Source organism: Eleutherodactylus coqui, chromosome 5 (genome assembly GCF_035609145.1).
Source record: "Eleutherodactylus coqui strain aEleCoq1 chromosome 5, aEleCoq1.hap1, whole genome shotgun sequence".
NCBI classification, from domain to species: Eukaryota; Metazoa; Chordata; class Amphibia; order Anura; family Eleutherodactylidae; genus Eleutherodactylus; species Eleutherodactylus coqui.
The window spans coordinates 32523558-32540905 of NC_089841.1; the positions used below are offsets into that span (position 1 = coordinate 32523558).

General features: G+C 43.1%; 1 protein-coding gene across 1 annotated transcript in view; it reads left to right on the forward strand.

The window, feature by feature from the left end:
• LOC136628732 (zinc finger protein 850-like) overlaps positions 1–17348 on the forward strand; it is a 138064-nt gene that overhangs the window by 55181 nt on the left and 65535 nt on the right. The window contains exon 5 of the mRNA XM_066604833.1: positions 1045–3554. Coding sequence (XP_066460930.1) covers positions 1045–3554 — 2510 coding nt within the window. The remainder of the gene's footprint in view (positions 1–1044; positions 3555–17348) is intronic.

The window sequence follows — 17348 nt, forward strand, 5'->3', positions numbered from 1 at the left end:
TCGAATACCGCGTGGTGCTTGTCTCGAGTAACGAGCATCTCGAGTACCCTAATACTCGAACGAGCATCAAGCTCGGATGAGTGCGCTCGCTCATCTCTACTAAGGAACCATTAGCTTCTATTAGACTACTAGAATACAGATTGTGGAGACATAGAACCGATAACAGAAGATTTCTTGGAGGATGGAAGGTTGGTGCTATGAGTGTCAGGAATGCTTCTCTCCAGAGACTGGAAAAAACAAATGGGTAGGAGAGCGCTCGGGAACGTAACCAAAATGCAATGACTATAGTGTATCAAACAACCAATAACTATACAAAATCCACTGATATGTGAAGACCTGCAGGCCCCAAAGAGGACACCAGGCACAGTGCCCAGGAAACAAACAGGGAATGAAAGGAAGAAACCTGTATTTTGGCTCATCATTATCGTATAACAAATCTCACTGCAAGCAGGAAATATTAATATCCTCTTCTACTCCTTGAGTAAAGTAGGGTATACAGTTGCAGATTCAATGGTTGCATTTGACGTCAACCAGGCTAAACAGAAACATGTCTCAACACTCATACACCTTTAATATCTGAATAAAATTGCACAACTGTTTATACTGCATGTATGATAATGTAAAGTTTTTAGCTCATATTTTGATCAAAACATGGGAGCCCATCCTCTGAATGAAGGTGAACCTTATTGGATGGCTTCCCATTTTCTAAAGACCTCTCTCTTTGGGCCAAATGCATCTTCAATGTAACAATATAGTCCGGTATCCTGATCTCCTCCTCCCCTCTACCTTGGTTTCATGATAAAGCTAATGTAGCTCTCAGGGAGTGTGTGAGATGGACACCATCTAATAGCACTGATTCACTGGAACCTTTTATAGTTCTCCACTGAGTATGTACTAGCAGCATTGTGACACCGACATATGAACCTATTGCATTTTTTATTGCATTTTGGTATGCGACTCATAATTCATATATAAATGTTCTAAAATATCAATATCAGTTTTACCTATGTTCAATAATACTGAAATCAGCTTTATTCTTGGCAGATGACGGTATTGGGAGCTCAGAGAGCCATCTGATATCTGTAGATTGTGAAGCAGTTGATAATAGTAAACAAGATGCATATGAAAAACCTGCCCTTATCACAGATATCCCCTCAGCCCTTGACAGCATCGATCCATCATCTGATCCTCTTATACAGTTCCCGTCTTCTGATTCATCACAGGCTGATAAGCAGAAGAAAACTCATGAAAGGCCAGAACATCAAAGAGCTCACAGAGGAGAGAAGTCCTTGTCATGTTCAGAATGTGGGAAGTGTTTTACTAGCAAAGGAAATCTTGTTGCACATCTGAAAATCCACACAGGGCAGAAGCCATTTTCATGTTCAGAATGTGGGAAGTGTTTTACTAGCAAAGCAATTCTTGTTAAACATATGAAAATTCACATAGGGGGAAAGCCATTTTCATGTTCAGAATGTGGGAACTGTTTTACTACAAAAGCACCTCTTGTTAAACATCAGATAACTCACACAGGGGAGAATGCATTTTCATGTTCAGAATGTGGAAAGTGTTTTACAGTGAAATCAAAACTTACTAGACATCAGAAAATTCACATAGGGGAGAAGCCATTTTCATGTTCAGAATGTGGGAAGTGTTTTATAACAAAATCAGATCTTGTTAGACATCACAGAAGTCACACAGGGGAGAAGCCGTTTTCATGTTCAGAATGTGGGAAGTGTTTTACTAGCAAAGCATATCTTGTTAGTCATCAGAGAATTCATATAGAGGAGAAGCCATTTTCATGTTCAGAATGTAGGAAGTGTTTTACTAGCAAAGCATATCTTGTTGCACATCAGAGAATTCACACAGGAGAAAATACATTTTTGTGTTCAGAATGTGGGAAGTCTTTTATTAGCAAAGCAATGCTTGTTGGACATCAGAGAACTCACACAGGGGAGAAGCCATTTTCATGTTCAGAATGTGGGAAGTGTTTTACTACCAAAACATATCTTGTTGCACACCAGAGAATGCACACAGGAGAAAATACATTTTTGTGTTCAGAATGTGGGAAGTCTTTTATTAGCAAAGCAAGGCTTGTTAGACATCAGAGAACTCACACAGGGGAGAAGCCATTTTCATGTTCAGAATGTGGGAAGTGTTTTATAACGAAAGCAGAACTTGTTAGACATCAGAGAAGTCACACAGGGGAGAAGCCATTTTCATGTTCAGAATGTGGGAAGTGTTTTTCTAGCAATGTATATCTTGTTAGTCATCAGAGATTTCATAGAGGAGAGAAGCCATTTTCATGTTCAGAATGTGGGAAGTGTTTTACAATGAAATCAAAACTTGCTAGACATCAGAACATTCACACAGGGGAGAAGCCATTTTCATGTTCAGAATGTGGGAAGTGTTTTTCTAGCAATGTATATCTTGTTAGTCATCAGAGATTTCATACAGGAGAGAAGCCATTTTCATGTTCAGAATGTGGGAAGTGTTTTACAATGAAATCAAAACTTGCTAGACATCAGAACATTCACACAGGGGAGAAGCCATTTTCATGTTCAGAATGTGGGAAGTGTTTTACAATGAAATCAAAACTTGCTAGACATCAGAACATTCACACAGGGGTGAAGCCATTTTCATGTTCAGAATGTGGGAAGTGTTTTACAATTAAATCAGAACTTGCTATCCATCAGAGAAGTCACACAGGGGAGAAGCCATTTTCATGTTCAGAATGTGGGAAGTGTTTTACAATGAAATCAAAACTTGCTATCCATCAGAGAAGTCACACAGGGGAGAAGCCGTTTTCATGTTCAGAATGTGGGAAGTGTTTTACAGTGAAAAGAGATCTTGTTATACATCAGAGAACTCACACAGGGGAGAAGCCATTTTCATGTTCAGAATGTGGGAAGTGTTTTACAGTGAAAGTAGGTCTTGTTAGACATCAGAGAAATCACACAGGGGAGAAGCCATTTTCATGTTCAGAATGTGGGAAGTGTTTTACAATGAAAGTAGGTCTTGTTAGACATCAGAAAATTCACACAGGGGTGAAGCCATTTTCATGTTCAGAATGTGGGAAGTGTTTTACTAGCAAAGTATATCTTGTTGTACATCAGAGAAATCACACAGGGGAGAAGGCATTTTCATGTTCAGAATGTAGGAAGTGTTTTACTAGCAAAGCATATCTTGTTGTACATCAGAGAATTCACACAGGGGAGAAGGCATTTTCATGTTCAGAATGTGGGAAGTGTTTTACTAGCAAAGCATATCTTGTTGTACATCAGAGAATTCACACAGGGGAGAAGGCATTTTCATGTTCAGAATGTGGGAAGTGTTTTACAGTGAAAGTAGAGCTTGTTAGACATCAGAAAATTCACACAGGGGTGAAGCCATTTTCATGTTCAGAATGTGGGAAGTGTTTTATAACGAAAGCAGAACTTGTTAGACATCAGAGAAGTCACACAGGGGAGAAGCCATTTTCATGTTCAGAATGTGGGAAGTGTTTTACTAGCAAAGCATATCTTGTTGTACATCAGAGAATTCACACAGGGGAGAAGGCATTTTCATGTTCAGAATGTGGGAAGTGCTTTACTTGGGAATCACAATTTCTTACACATCTAAGAATTCACACAGAAAAGTAACTATTTTCATTTTGAAAACTGATCTAATTTGCAAATTGTACAAAAAGGTGACTTCATTTATAGTATTTTTGAAATAAAATACCACATAACTAATGGCTTTCCCAGGCTTTTTTGACATCTAAGCCTCTAGAGGAAGAGAATATCGCCTCCCCCCACCCCACACTTCCACAAAAATTGAAGGAGCAGTGTTTTGTGTCCAAAAACAGGTAAAACCAGCTTTGAACAGCAGAAAACTTAACCAGGGCTCAAGCTACAGCTGCATGGCCAAAAGGAATGTCTTCGTGTAAAAGGGCAGGAAATGGCTGGCTGGAGAGAAACATAAAAGTATCTCCTTTGGACAAAACATCAAGAATGAATAGAGCATGCTCAAGAGAAGCTCCTCCCAGTTGAATGATCTCACAGCTACCTCACAAATACCTCCCTTTGAGAATGACCTATCAGCACACAACATGAATTACCTAACTTCCTGTGTGTTAAAGCTTAGAACCTTTTTGGTGCACATGATCTTTTTATGCGCATTTGTGCACCAAAGGTCCCGTAGAAAGTCACCGAGGCAGTGAAAATTCTTTTAATATAGTTAAATCAATCACCAGAGAAGAAATAAGATGTGACCTTTATTGATTATCTCATTGAAAAATATATATTACTTAGGCGGACAGATACTAAACATAGCGAACACGACCATATACTATGGAATGGGTTTATGGATGGTCACCCAGACCACATGTGCTTGGTCTGATACATAAGAGGGGAACTGAACGGCATTTATAGAGACCGTTAGTGCCGTCTGTGTCTACAGCAAAGGTTCCTATTCTTGTTTCACCATAAACAAATGTTTGATTAAAAAAAGTTATGTCTCTATAATAATGTCTTGTGAGTCACAGCTAATGCTACAATAGCTCCTTGCATTAGCTCTCGTATACCCCTACAACATATACACACATTCAATCTCAGTCTCAGTCTAGTGTATGAAACAAGGCGGTAAGTCCATGTTCCAGGATGCCCACCTTCTACCACGGCTGATCTTTAAATAATGGTAATCCATGATGTCACTCAATCGGGTGCCTACAATGGATATGACTGCCGGGGTGGAAAATATCCATTTCCGGGGTTAGTATTAGCAGCCCGCAGCATAGGGGCTTGTGGGCGTCACTAAACGGCGCAACACGCATGCGCCGTATCAACTGAGTCACAGTAACTCCTAGAGAAAGGAAGCCGTGTTGTGCGCATGCGCGAGAGCGTCATCGCGTAAAGCATTACTGCGTGATCGCGTCGTCACATGACAGACCGTGTCCTCCAGTCCATTACCATTATTTAAAGATCAGCCATGGTAGAAGGTGGGCATCCTGGAACATGGACTTACCGCTTTGTTTCATACACTAGCGGTATGTATTTTATCTTTTCTTGTATGTACATATTTCACTAGGTTTTACTATTTTGGTTCCTTTTATGGGACACTCACTAATTCAAATGTATATGCATGCATGTTTTGTCTGTATATGTTATATTTACTTTCTGTATTGTCTGATGTTGATTTGTAGGCTTGATAAAACCGTAAATGGTCGAAACGTTGCCTTTCTTAACGATGAAACAATAAAGTCCTGTTTTTTACAATAATGTTTTGAAGCACGGGTTATGCTGCCACCTCCTTGATATCTATACATTTGATCAGTTTAAGGGATTGTTGGTCTACAACCTTGACGGTGGCTTGGCATTCTTTGCGATTTTTGACACACCTGTTTTTCTTCCTTCCCCAGTTGGGTTTGTCCTTCTGGGGATAAGTCTGAGTGCTGTTGCTACACTAATTTTTGGAGCAATTTTCTAAGGAAAAGGGAGATATCTTTCACCCAATGGTTGGAGATGCAGGGCTTGGGTAACTATCTAGAGCAAAGGATCAAGTCTATAGAAGGTACACAGTTTTGTTTTTTTTATTAAACCTGAGTTAACATGTATATTACACCATGCGGAGGAGAGCTCCGATGTGGGACCTCTGTTCTGCATAGTGTTAGAAACGTGTTGGACCTCACCTGACATGGGAGCTATGCAGGGAAATCTCAATGTGATCTGACAATAGATTCAAAAGGGTGAAAAACTATTAGATGGCACTCGTATGTCCTGTGATGTGCATGCGTGTGCGATGTGAGGATTTCCATTGCACTATTTTCACACATGTGAAATCTGCATATGACTATTGCAATTTTTACAGAAGTGATGTGATGGGCTTTAAATTAAAAAGCCTAAAGTGGCTCCCAAGGTGGTCTATATGGACCCCCAGCGGTCAATTTTTGACTTACTGGGGGTCCATGTCGGCAGGAAAAAAAATTGGGGTGCACGAGACATAAATGGAGGTCCACGTGAGCCAACTACATTTGGGCAGGTCATCAACATTAAGGCTTTCTGTAAATGACATAATCCACCTTCCACAGATTGCGCACATAATGCTTATAAGAGACATAGACATTACTCACCGCTGTTAGATTTCATAACATTGTTTATGCAGAGTTCACGCAAAACTTCTTGGGCTCTGGCGATAGACAAAACAGACCTGCGCAGGAGCTAATTTACCTATAACGTTTCTACTGCGCATCATTTTCACGTGATACGCCAGAGCTCAAAAGGTTTTGCGCGATCTATATCTGCTTTGTGGTCGGCCATGTTCATGATTTACAAGTTCTCATACCGGCAGCAACACATCGTGCGCGGACCTGTGGCTTATCCTGCAGTATGGAAAGGGGTTTTAGCGCGGTTGCCAATCTTCTTACGAAAAAAAGAAATCGCTTGCAAATCACTGAATGTGGAGGTCTGAGACTAAACCTCACTAATGTGAAGCCAAATATTGAACAATCGCTATCAGAGCGCCCGGCTCGTCCCGCCCATTAATAGCATTATTTGTGCAGTCGTTTTATGTAAGAATTTTACTGGGTTCTGATTTGTTTTGTCCCAAATGTTTACTTGCATTTTGTGTCTTTTCAATAAAGATCTAAATAAAAATTGTAAATCATACATGTTTTTCTTTTTTTTACGATTGTCCACTCTATAAAAAACCTGATCTAAGTGAACTGCCAGCTGGGAAAAACCCAATGAACTTTAAGAGCTCAGTCAGACAAGCGTTTTGGGGGTTTTTTTGTGCGCCTATGTGCGCCAAAAAATGCACTCCATGCATGTTGAAAATGGGCATGGCTGCAGCACCGGGTCAATTGCTTTCAATGGGGCAGGCGTTGCAGCCGTCCCATTGAAAGCAATGGGTTGCAGGCAATCCCTGCAGTGATTTTCAGGGAAGAACTTGAAATATAAGTCCTTCCCTGAAAATCATCCCTAGCTGCTGTAAAAAAATATATACATCACCTGTCGTTGTCAGGGCTCCAGCACTCCTTCTCGCTGGCTCCCCGACACTGTTCTGAAGTGCTTTCTCCTGGCCAGGGACTGAAAAATCCCCGCCTCTTAAAAGTGCTGGGTCTGATTGGCTAAGTGCTCAGCCAATCACAGGCAGTGCTCAGCTATTCATTGAATGAAAGCTGAGCGCTGCGTGTGATTCGTCACAGCGCTTAACCAATCAGAGGCAGCGCTTAGACATTTATTGAATTCAATTAATTGCTGAGCGGTGTCTCTGACTAGCTGAGTGCTGTGACCAATCACAGGCAGCGCTTAGCTGTCATTCAAACTCTCTCCCTCTGCCCGATGGTATCGCGCGTGCAGTGTATGCATGCTTCCTCCCAAACTTGGTGACGGCTGCCTCTTTTCATGCGATTTTCAGCCACGCTGTAAATCATTGTGCCCATGTGAAAGCGGCCTCAGTCTGTGACATAAATAACAAGTAGTCTTCATTTTTCAGGTGACTGCAATGCCATGTGATAGCGTTATATAAAAGTAGGGTGAAGTAAAAGTCTGTCTGTTTAACAGGTTTTATAATGAGAAAACGGATCTCCAATGTGTGAAAGTATTAGGGCTTCTACCCAATGGCGCTTTGTTACGCTGCAATATCGCTACGTTTTTTCATGTTTCATGGGACTTTTTAATGTTAAAATCGCATCCCACAAAAATCAAAAAGCACAAACTTGTGATTTTTGTGCTTTGCGATTTTAACATTAGAAAGTCCCACTGGAAAAAACACAGTGATATGGCGGGATTAAAAAAAAAACACTAATGGGCAGGCTCCCTCAATTGGGAGGGAGGTTATATTTTTTGGTGGAGATTTTTTAGTAAATGTATCACATAACTCCTTCCCATTTGAAAAGGCCACCAAAAACATTTTGATTAAAAATGCAGTCTTCCTCCCAAATACTTTCACAGACCGGAAATCAATTATCTCATTTTTACACCAGTTAAACGGATGTTTCCAGACTTTTGCCTCACTATGTATAATATTTTCCTAAGAGAACTAAGCGCACCCCACCTTCTTTGAATTCTATGGTTTTACAGGTGAGGGAGATAATAAAAAAAAATCTGGCCTTTATAAGGTCTTAGCCCAGTGATGGCGAACCTTTTAGAGACTGAGTGCCCAAACTGCAACCAAAACCCACATATTTATTGCAAAGTGCCAATACATCAGGGGGCGGGGCTTATCACGACGTATGATTTTACCTCTGTCGTTCTAAAAAGGACAGGGCTGTTTCAAAATAGACAGGGGGCAGATTTTGACTACTTTTTGAATACAGAAATGCTGCAGAATTTGGCACAGAAATTTCAGCTGAGGACATTCTGCCGCATTTCTACCATGTGTAAACATACCCCAGCGTAACAGTGACCCCCACGGCGGCCCCAGCGTTAACAGTCAGCCCTGCCCCAGGGGCTCCAGCGGTAATAGTGACCCCCCCCCCCATAGCGGCCCCAGTGGTAATAGTGACTCCCCAAAATTCGGCTCCAGCAGTAATAAGTAAAAAGCCGCAATGGTAATATTGACGCCCCACAGTGGCCCCAATGGTAATAGTGACCCCCCATAGTGCCCCAGTGGTAATAGTGACATCCCACAGTGGCTCCAGTAGTAATAGTGACAACCCACACTGGCCCCCAGCAGTATTAGTGACATCCCACAGTGGCCCCAGCAGTAATAGGGACATCTCACAGTGGCCCCGGCAGTCATAACGACACACCACAGCAGTAATAGCGACATCCTACAGCAGCCCCAGCAGTATTAGTGACATCCTACAGCAGCCCTTGCAGTAACAGTGACCCCCCACAGTGGCCCCAGTGGTAATAGTGAGTCCCCACAGCAGCCCCCAGTTGTAATAGTGACCCCCAACAGTGGCCTCCAGCAGTAATAGCGACATCCCACAGCAGCCCCCAGTAGTAATAGTGACATGCCACAGCGGATCCCAGTAGTAATAGTGACATCCCACAGCAACCCCAGTAGCAAAAGTGACATCCCACAGCAACCCAGTAGTAATAGTGACATCCCACAGCAACCCCAGTAGTAATAGTGACCCCTGAGACCCACATACTTACACCTTTCTACTCGTCGAAGCGCTGCTGCTCCTCTGCTCGGTGCAGCTGATGTCACTGATCCTGGGTGCACACTGTGACATCAATGTGCTGCTGGACACCTCCTCCCACTGCTCTCGCGGAACTTAAATGGAGATGTCAGGGGAGGGGTGTGCGCCTCACAGTGTGCGCTGGGATTAGCACCGCTAGCAGCACCGCTGACGGAATACCAGCAGGGGAGTCGTGGCACCCCTGCCAGTATTCACTAACATGGTGAACGGCCAACAGAGGCACGTGCCAGCAGGGAGGGCTCTGTGTGCCGCAGGTCACCACCACTGTCTTAGGCTAACTTCACACGGGCGAGCACAATATGAAGTCATGAATCCTTCTCCCGTATTGCGCTCACCATCTATGTGAAAGCCCTGAGGATGCGAGACATTTTCATGTGGAAGTATCCTCGCATCACTTGGGCGGGAAAGGAATTGCGGAGTTTCTCCCATTGTTTTCAATGGGAGTTCTTGCATTGCATTGCGTGCACTTTGTAAATGGCACGATGCTGCCGCCGACCCTATTGAAAACAATGGGAGCTGCGATGCGAGAGCATTCAGTAAGATAGAACAATGGGAGCTGCGATTTGTTTCCTGCACATGTTTACCCTCCTGAGTCAGTAAGTATATGGCAGTTTTCAGTGATTGTGTTTACATTTCCCTTTTTGTGAGGCATTAATATATTAGCATATTTTTCTTTCTCCACTAATTAGCGGAGTGATGTCTGTCTAGTTTTTTTTATGGAGCAATATGTATTTTTTATCGCTAGCTTTTTTGGATACTTGCAACTTTTTGATTCATTTCTTTTCAGAAAATGTGAGGCGTACTTTCTAAGAGGTTTTCTTCACATAGCAAAGCAATATGTAGGGGATTTTTCTCATTATAAAATACTAATAAAAACTTTTTTACATTTTTTTTTAAATCAATGAACAAGAAAATAAATGTAATAGACTCAGTTTGTGCTCTGTGATTTCACATGAGGTCAGTATGTCTAAAAATAAATAAAAAATGTACTCAAAGCCTGATGTTGTTACGGTATTAGGCCTCGTGTCCACGGGGACAATCAGCCCACGTGGATTTCTGCTGCGGATGCACTATAATTGTCTTTTTTTTTCATGCAGGAGATCAATTGAGATATGAGCTCTATGAGCTCCTGCACACGTGATCTGTATTAAAATGGAGCATGATGCTTTTTTTCCCCCACACGTGAAATCCGCAAATCACTTATAATACCATCCGCGGCTATTTATTTAACCGTGAATGGTCAATGCATTTCTATGGGATGCGGATTCGCTAAATATAATTTCCCTGTAGATAGGAGGCCTTAAATGGGAAAAGAAAACCAGAAATGTGAGGAATTGTAGGAACAGACGACTCAAAACTTTTCCCCTCAAATTATTAGTTTTCCCCCAACGGAAGGACATTTAACAGACCCGCGTTAGACCGCCTTTAATGGAAAAAGAAAAAGACAAATGACGAGACACTGAGGAAGACGGGTAAAGGCAATAACCAAATCAGAGCCCACGTGGGACAAGAACAGGACAATGTCAGAGTAGATCAACTATTACCCACTGAGACAAGGTCATTAGAGATGAGCGAACCTACTCGGCCACGCCCCTTTTTCGCCCGAGCACCGCGATTTTCGAGTACTTCTGTACTCAGCCGAAAAGATTCGGGGGGCGCTGTGGGTGAGTGGGGGGTTGCAGCGGGGAGTGGGGGGGGGAGAGGGAGAGAGACGGCTCCCCCCTGTTCCCCGCTGCTACCCCCCCCGTGCCGCCACGCCTTCCCCGCCCCCTGGCGCCCCCCGAATCTTTTCACCCGAGTACTGAAGTACTCGAAAATCGCGGTGCTCGATCAAGTAATTACTCGAAACGAGTAGGTTCGCTCATCTCTAAAGGTCATCCTTCTGGGATCATCTTACAGATAAAAGCTGTATGGAGAAATACTAATAATCTCACAGAGGCATGGGGCATCACAAGTACCCGGGATTCATTGTGACAACATGACATATTTATAGTCTTGTTTATTAGCAGTTGCCCTACTGCGGTTGTGCACAGAATATACATAATGGTGGAAAAACAGGAATTTCCTCTAATTAGTTACATTTTACATCTGTTAATTTTAATTAAAATCACCATCTTTGGAGCCTTTGCTTTGGAGATGAGCTACCCCTGAAAACAACAGCAGCGAAGAGAAGAAGGTAAAGAAGAAAACCTTTATACAGGAAAAGTAAGTTTATGTTCCCAAGCACCCTGATCTGGCTGCTGACCCTGGTATGCCCCAAGGCCATGACTTGTCCCAGTAGTGGGAATGGAGGAGTGAAGAAGGTATTGGACAAGTAGAAACAGCAGAATTAAGAGTCACGGCCAATCAGGAGCAGGTCTGACTTGGCTGTTACTCCTCTGTCCCTGAAACACCTGTCAGCTGTGGGAGGAAAGCAGAGGGTGGTGGGCGACTCCGCTGATCGTACCACTCATCCTGAATATCCTGATACAGAACAGAAGATCCTAAAGCAAGAAGAACTAGTCTTCACAATAATGCCACGGATGATATTCTGGTATATTAGCGCGGGTCTCCAGCCTCAGCCAGTGATATTTGTCGGGGAAGTGTTTTCCTTGCCTTCAGGCTCTGAGGATAGCACTTTGCAACAGCACCTCCTGGAGGCCTGGGTGTGAGACTGGGGGTGGGGGGGTGGAGGAATGACTGTAGAAGGCAGAGTGAGGGAACTGACTTAACCCCTTAGTGACAAAAGCTTGTTTGCGCCTTAGTGACGGAACCAAATTTTGGAAATCTGACATGTCACTTAACATATCATAACTCCGTAAAGGTTTTGCATATCCAAGTGATTCTGACATTGTTTTTTCCCCACATGTTGTGCTTCATTTAGGTGGTAAAAATAGACTGATAGAACATGTGTATATTTATTAAAAGTGCCAATATTGGGAAGATTTTGAAAAAATTCTCATTTTTTCACATTTTCAACTGTAATTTCTCAAATATGTGCAAAAATATTGTACAAATTTTTGCTAAGATATATATTTCCATCTGTTTACTTTATTCTGAAAGCACATTTAAAAAACTTTAGTTTTTTTTAACCATTTAGGAGACGTACAAATTTAACATTACTTTTCAGCATTTTGAGGAACACTTTGTTTTCCTACACCAAGCCAAGATTGCAAAGACTCATAGCTGTCAGAATGATAGATACCCCCACAAATGACCCTATTTTAAAAACTACACCCCTTAATGTATTCACTAATGGGGGTCATGAGTATTTTGACCCCACCGTTTTTTTAGGAATTAATGCAATTTAGAGGAAAAAAAAAAAAAATTTCATATTTTTACAAATATGTCATTTTAAAGACATTTTTTTTCTATAGCGCACATAAAAAAAGGGAATTGACACCCCAAAATTGATACCCCTGTTTGTCCTGTGTTCAGAAATATACCCATTGTGGCCCTAATATTATGTCCGCATGCACAACAGGGCCCAAAATGAAAGGAGTAGTCAGTGTTTTTCAGAACAGAAATTTTCCTTGAAGGCCTTTTATGCCCCATTGCCCACTTGTGGAGCTCTTGAGCGGTCAAAACCATAGAAAACCCCCACAAATGACCCCATTTTAAAAACTAGACCCCTTAACGAATTCATCTAGGCATGTACTGTGTATTTTGACCCCACAGTTTTTGAATGAATTCAACTAAAGCAAAAGTATAAAATTGTGATTTTCGTTTTTGTGGCAATTCTGTCATTTTTAAAACAGCTTTTTTTGTACAGCACACACATGAATAAAGACTTGCACCCCAAAATGGCTACCCCTGTTTCTCCCGTGTTCATAGACATACCCATTGTGGCCCTAATTGTATGTTTGGGTGCACAAAGGAGCCCAAATGAAAGGAGTAGTCGGTGGCTTTCCGAACAGAAATTTTACTTGAAGGCCTTTTATGCCTCATTGCACACTTGTAGAGCTGTTGAGCATCCAAATCCATAGAGAACCCCAACAAATGACTCCATTTTGAAAACTAGACCCCTTAACGAATTTATCTAGGGGTGTACTGCCCATTTTGACGTCACAGTTTTTGAATGAATTCAAGCAAAGCAGAAGGAAAAAATTGTGGAAAAAAAAACAGACCTTGATGATCTTGAAAAATGAAACAGAAGAAACAACCTGCTCATTAGGGGAATACCAGAAGAGGTAGAGGGGCAACACCTTGACGCATGGGCGCAAACATTCTTCCAACAACTGCTAGACAGACCTTCAGAGCACCCCATAGAGATTGACAGACTCCACAGGGCCTTGGAACCCAGAGCGCTTGACCCCAACCGACCCAGGGACATAATTTGTAGAATCCACTTTTTTTAAGGTAAGGACGTCATTCTACGTAAAGCCAGAGAGAAAGACGAGTTAAAATTCAAAGGTAGGTCTATCCTGATACTGCAGGACTTGGCACGCCATACTCTTCGCTTGAGAGGAGCACTCAAACCACTACTGACAGCCATGAAAGCACAAGGGATCACATATAGATGGGGATTCCCGCTTTCCCTGACAGCGAAAAAAAGAAGGAAAGACAGCTGTCTTCCGCACACTGGGAGACCTGCCATAACTGTTAGGAACTTTCCAATTGCCAATGCTGTCATTGCCAGACTGGCCTGCTGTACCAACAGTCTTAGCACACACTGCCCAGGAGCAATGGCAAACCATGCGTTCTAAACCACATTGAGAGAAACGCAAGATAACTGAAAGGAACACTTGAAATTATAAGCTAAATCAGCCATGGGAAAAAAGTTATTATCTTGATTGATGCCGAGCAAAGATGTCTCTGTGGCAGGCAAGAGAGGCTACGACTTCCACAGCAGAAATTTGAGTGCTATTTGAGACGCTCAAGCTCCCTATTCTTCTCTTCACATCCTCCGTGTTTTTTTTTTCTTCCCCCCTTTTTCTGCTAGCTTAATATAAATGGACATAGTTCGAATATGGACGTTAATGTTAACAATTTTCTCTTTCAGAATTTAGATTCTGGGATTCGAGATTTAGGCAAAGAAATAATATCAGAGCCCTTACAGGTTTGTCTTTACTATATTCCTACTGATTATCTCACAATCTCAATAAATAAATAAGCCGTCCTTAATAGAGATGAGCGAACGTACTCGGTAAGGCCGGTTTCGCAATCGAGCACCGCGATTTTTGAGTACTTCACTACTCGGGTGAAAAGTACTCGGGGGCGCTGTGGGGCGGGGCGTGGCGTGGTGGAGCAGAAGGTAGCAGCGCGGAACAAGTGGGAGCTCTCTCTCCCTCTCCCCCCACTCCCCTCTGCAACCCCCCGCTCACCGACAGCGCCCCCGAGTACTTTTCACCTGAGTAGTGAAGTACTCGAAAATCGCGGTGATCGATTGCGAAATCGGCCTCACCGAGTACGTTCGCTCATCTCTAGTCCTTAACCATATATTTACTAAATTCCATTTTCCCACCCCCATTTTTCTTTTATGTTTCTTTAGTTTTACTAATTTTATTTGGTGTCCTTGAGTCGCTCTGGCAGCCCTCTTGTTTCTCCCTCCAAAGAGAGAGACAGAGCAATCAATAGGTGCCTCACAAGTTCTTTTTTTTTGTTTAAGACTCCAGGTAGGGGTTTATCGCGAAGCTTTATTTTGTTTCCTATCGCCCGGGGTGGGGTGTGAGGAGATACACTTGTCCTTGTTAGAACTTCTTAAACCCCGAACAGGGTGACCAACTTCATTTTGGGCAGATGCTGGCAGTAGGTGGGCCAGCAGTTCACTCTGACAGTAACAGCAGCTACTCAATGCTGCAAAAGGTTTTTCTCACTAAACCTTTTCTGTTATATTTTTCTCTCTTTTTTTAATTACTATCCTAGCGCTCTACTTTCCTACCCATCCTACTTCCCTCTCCCTACATATACCGGCCATCATCTATATCCTGTACCCAGAAAATCCAATGGCTTACCTAACGTTTGGTACTTGCAACGTAAGGGGTTTGAATAAACCAGCCAAAAGGAATCCAATACTCGATCCTTTAAATCGCAATAAGATCATGATCGCTCTTATTCAAGAAACGCACTTCCAGGACACCAAAATCCTAAATTGGTAATCTAGATATTATATGACATGGCACCATAGTCCTTACTCCTTGAAAAAGGCAGTGGACACATCAATCGCAACACATAAGCAGTTCCCTCATAAATTAATATCGACAGAGAGGGATATTGAGGGACAGTATCTTTTCCTTAAATTTCTAATACTTAACGAGATAGTTACTGTTGCTAATGTCTATTTCCCAAACCAGGATCAGAAGCGCTTTGAGGTCCTAGGGCTGGGGGCACTGACGGCCTTTGCTGATGGGTCCAAGAGTATACTTGGAGGGGACTTTAATGTCAGCATGGATCCGACACATGACTCCTTAGGGGGGGGAAGACCGGGGTTTCCCCCACCCCATTACATAGACTGAAGTGAGAGTTAGCAAATTTTCAATTAGTGGACTTATGGAGGACACTACATCTGGGGAAGAGAGATTATAGCTTCTACTCCCCTATCCACAACAGCTACCATAGATTAGACTATATATTTGTGTCTCACGGCTTATTAGACAGCGGCCCCTCCTGCTCCATAGGATCATTTCTTTGGCCAGGCCAAGCTCCTGTTGGGGGTCCCTGAGGATGGCACAGGGAGCCCAGATGGGTTACAATTGGCGCCTCAATGATAACCTACTAGACGATCCGATATGTTTGAGGGAAATTATACAAGCCATAGATAATTTTCAGACAGATCATGGGACAGATACCACCCCGGCACCCATGAAGTGGGAGACGCTCAAATGCCTGATTCGGGGGATTTTCATATCCCACGGCACCCGACTTAAAAGATATAGAACAGCAATACTGAAAAGACTACAGGCACAACTGGATAGTCTGGAAACGACTAACAATACAACCCCCCACAGATTAATTGGCGGCGGAAATCTCAACCCTGCACCATGATATACTGAGTATACTAGATCAAGCCTCACTATGCCAATGTGATAGATCAAGGGGAGAATTCTATGAATTTGGGAATAAGAGCAGCAGGGGTCGGGCAAGGACACTTAACCTAAGAACGCCCCAGATATATGTATTTGCGGTCAATGCCCCGGGGGAGGCGCTGGTACATGATAATACAAGGATATTAAAGAGTTTCCACACATTTTACCATGACCTGCATAACTTACAGCAGGGAAAAACAGAGGTGGAATGGGAACTGGAGAAAGAGAGGGATGAATATATAGCAACATTTGCTCAAAACATATTACAAGTACAGATAGGCAAGACCTTGAGGAAGACTTCACTATACAGGACTTAAAGGAAGCTGTTTCATCTTTGAAACAAGGTAAAAGCCCAGGCCCAGATGGCTTCACGCCCCGATTTGTTTTAATCATTTGGCCCCATTAATGCTGTCTGCCTTCAATGCAGTTTCTACATCACACCCCTTCCCTGCTCAAGCTTTACAAGCAGTAATTACAGTCCTCCCGAAGCCCCGAAAGGACCCTGCAAGCTGTGGGAGCTACAGGCCAATAGCATTATCAAATGTGGATATTATATTATACTCTAAAATGCTAGCAGTCCACTTGCAGCCACATGTCCCATAGCTGATACACGCAAACCAGGTGGGCTTCGTACCAGGAAGAGAGGCAGGGGACAATACTATTAGAACTCTGGCTCTCGTGTCCAAAATTTCTGGATCTAGGGATCCCCTCTGTCTCATGTCTGTAAATGCCGAAAAGGCTTTTGACAGGGTGGATTGGGGATTCTTGGAGGCAGCTCTTAGACAAATAGTCTTGGGCCCCAAATTTTTGATGAACCCACCCTCCCCCCAACTGTGCGACAAGTAATGGTGACAGCCCCCCCGCCCGACAAGAAATGGTGATGGCCCCCCTCCCCCAGCCGTGTGACACGTAATGGTGACAGCCCCATCCACCCCCGGGCAACAATAATGACAGCCCCCACCAACTGTGCAACAAGTAATAATGACAGCCCCCACCTGACAAATAATGGTGACAGTCCCCCCTCCCCCCACCTGTGCAACAAGTAATAGTGACTGCCGCTTCCCCCATTCACCTTGCGACAAGTAATAATGATGGCCCCCCTCCCCCCACCCGACAAAAAATGGTGACAGCCACTCCTCCTCTCCACCCGACAAGTAATGGTGACAGCCCCCAGTAGTAATACTTACCCTCCAGCTGGTGGACGCTCCTCCTGGATT